The 2,101-nt window shown below is 40.1% G+C and overlaps 1 protein-coding gene across 1 annotated transcript; it reads left to right on the forward strand.

The window, feature by feature from the left end:
- Positions 1-835: 835 nt before the first annotated feature.
- Positions 836-2,101, forward strand: LOC129655965 (olfactory receptor 10X1-like). The gene is made up of 2 exons (XM_055586763.1): positions 836-1,163; positions 1,458-2,101. The coding sequence occupies exons 1-2, from the start codon at positions 863-865 to the stop codon at positions 2,099-2,101; spliced, it is 945 nt and encodes a 314-aa protein (XP_055442738.1). The 5' UTR covers positions 836-862.

Here is a 2,101-nt window from a genome sequence, read left to right on the forward strand (position 1 = left end):
TAGAAGCAGTTTAAATTTCCATCAGCAGAGTAAAGGATAAAAGAGTCAGATATGAGTGAGGTGGCTTAGCAGAACACAGCACATACATATATGCAATGGAATTACTAAGCCATAAAAAAAGTGAAATAATGCCATTTGCATCATCATGGATGGACAGAGATGATCATATTAAGTGAAGTAAGTCAGACAGAAATGACAAACATAACATGACTTATATGTGGACTCTAGAAAGTGATACAAATTAACTTATTTACAAAAAAATAAACTCACAAACTTAGAAAACAAGCTTATGATTATCAAAAGGGATAGCAGGGGTGGGGAAGAGAGATAAATTGAGTCTGGGATTAACATACACCCATGGGCTTCCTTTCTGGCTCAGCTGGTAAAGAATTTGCCTGCAATGCGGGAGACCTGGGTTCAATCCCTGGCTTGGGAAGATCCCCTGGAGAAGGGAAAGGCTACCCATTGGCCTGGAGAATTCCATGGACTATATAGTCCATGGGGTTGCAAAGAGTCGGACACAACTGAGTAACTTTCACTTTCATGATTATATGTAAAATTGTAAAGAACAGCAACCTACTCTATAGCACAGGGAATTATACTCAACGTCTTATAATAACCTATGATGGAAAAGAATCTGATTAAGATGTGTTTATATAAATATACAAATATATAAAACTGAATCATTTTGCTGTACACTTAAAACTAACATTGTAAATTAATTATATGTCCATTTAAAAAAAAGAATCAGTTTGTAATTTTAACATCAAACATTTGTCTTATTCACAGAAAAAAATGTCAACTAATACTGGAAAATATAACATTTGTTTGTTGTTTCTTTTAGATTTCAGATGTCCAAACAATGAAGATCAACCAAACAGTCCTGGAAGAGTTCATTCTTGTTGGCTTTTCTGGCTACCCACATGCGCAGACATTCCTCTTTGTGGTTTTCTTTTGCCTCTACCTTCCCACCCTCACAGGTAATCTGGCCATCATGGGTCTAACTTGGGTGGACAGACGTCTCCACACACCCATGTACCTCTTCCTTAGTGCACTCTCTTTCTCTGAGACCTGCTACACTCTGACCATTATCCCCAAGATGTTGGCAGATCTCCTCGTCAAGTACAGAAGCATTTCAGTCATAGGTTGTGGCTTACAAATGAGTTCCTTCTTTTTTTTTTTTTTTTTTTAAATTTTATTTTATTTTTAAACTTTACATAACTGTATTAGATTTGCCAAATATCAAAATGAATCCGCCACAGGTTTACATGTGTTCCCCATCCTGAACCCTCCTCCCTCCTCCCTCCCCATTCCATCCCTCTGGGTCGTCCCAGTGCACCAGCCCCAAGCATCCAGTATCATGCATCGAACCTGGACTGGCAACTCATTTCATACATGATATTTACATGTTTCAATGCCATTCTCCCAAATCTTCCCACCCTCTCCCTCTCCCACAGAGTCCATAAGACTGTTCTTCTTGGGACTTGGTGGCACTAATTGTTTCATTCTCACTTTGATGGGATATGATCGCTTCTTGGCCATCTGCAACCCTCTCAGATATCCTTTTCTTATGACCAATATGGCATGTGGAAAACTTGTGGTCTCTGCTTGGGTTGCAGGCTTCTTTATCTCTGTGACAGAGACTGGAATGATATTCAGGGGCTCTTTCTGCAGTCCCAACCTTGTCAAACACTTCTTCTGTCATATGAGGGCTGTTGTGAGGCTGTCCTGTCTAGACAGCAAACTCACAGAATTCATTGTAACAGCAATCTCAGTTTCAGGCTTGATAGGCACCTTCCTGCTTATCATACTCACTTATGTGTTCATTCTCTCTACTGTTCTTAGGATCCCTTCAGCTGAGGGCAAGCAGAAAGCATTTTCTACCTGTGCCTCCCACCTCACAGTGGTCATCATCCACTTTGGTTTTGCATCTATTGTTTATCTGAAGCCAGAAGCATCAGGGGGAGATGACACACTCATAGCAATCCCCTACACTGTCGTCACTCCTTTCCTCAGCCCTCTCATTTTCAGCCTCAGGAATAAGGACATGAAGAATGCTTTCAGAAAGGTACTCGGAAAAACAAATTCCTTGAATAAATAA

Source organism: Bubalus kerabau, chromosome 6 (assembly GCF_029407905.1).
Source record: "Bubalus kerabau isolate K-KA32 ecotype Philippines breed swamp buffalo chromosome 6, PCC_UOA_SB_1v2, whole genome shotgun sequence".
Classification (NCBI taxonomy): domain Eukaryota; kingdom Metazoa; phylum Chordata; class Mammalia; order Artiodactyla; family Bovidae; genus Bubalus; species Bubalus kerabau.

Coding starts and splice junctions, on each gene's coding strand:
- LOC129655965 (XM_055586763.1), top strand. CDS start 863: ATGAAGATCAACCAAACAGTCCTGGAAGAGTTCATTCTTGTTGGCTTT. Junction 1,164..1,457: donor AGGTTGTGGCTTACAAATGA/GTTCCTTCTTTT, acceptor CCTCTCCCACAG/AGTCCATAAGACTGTTCTTC.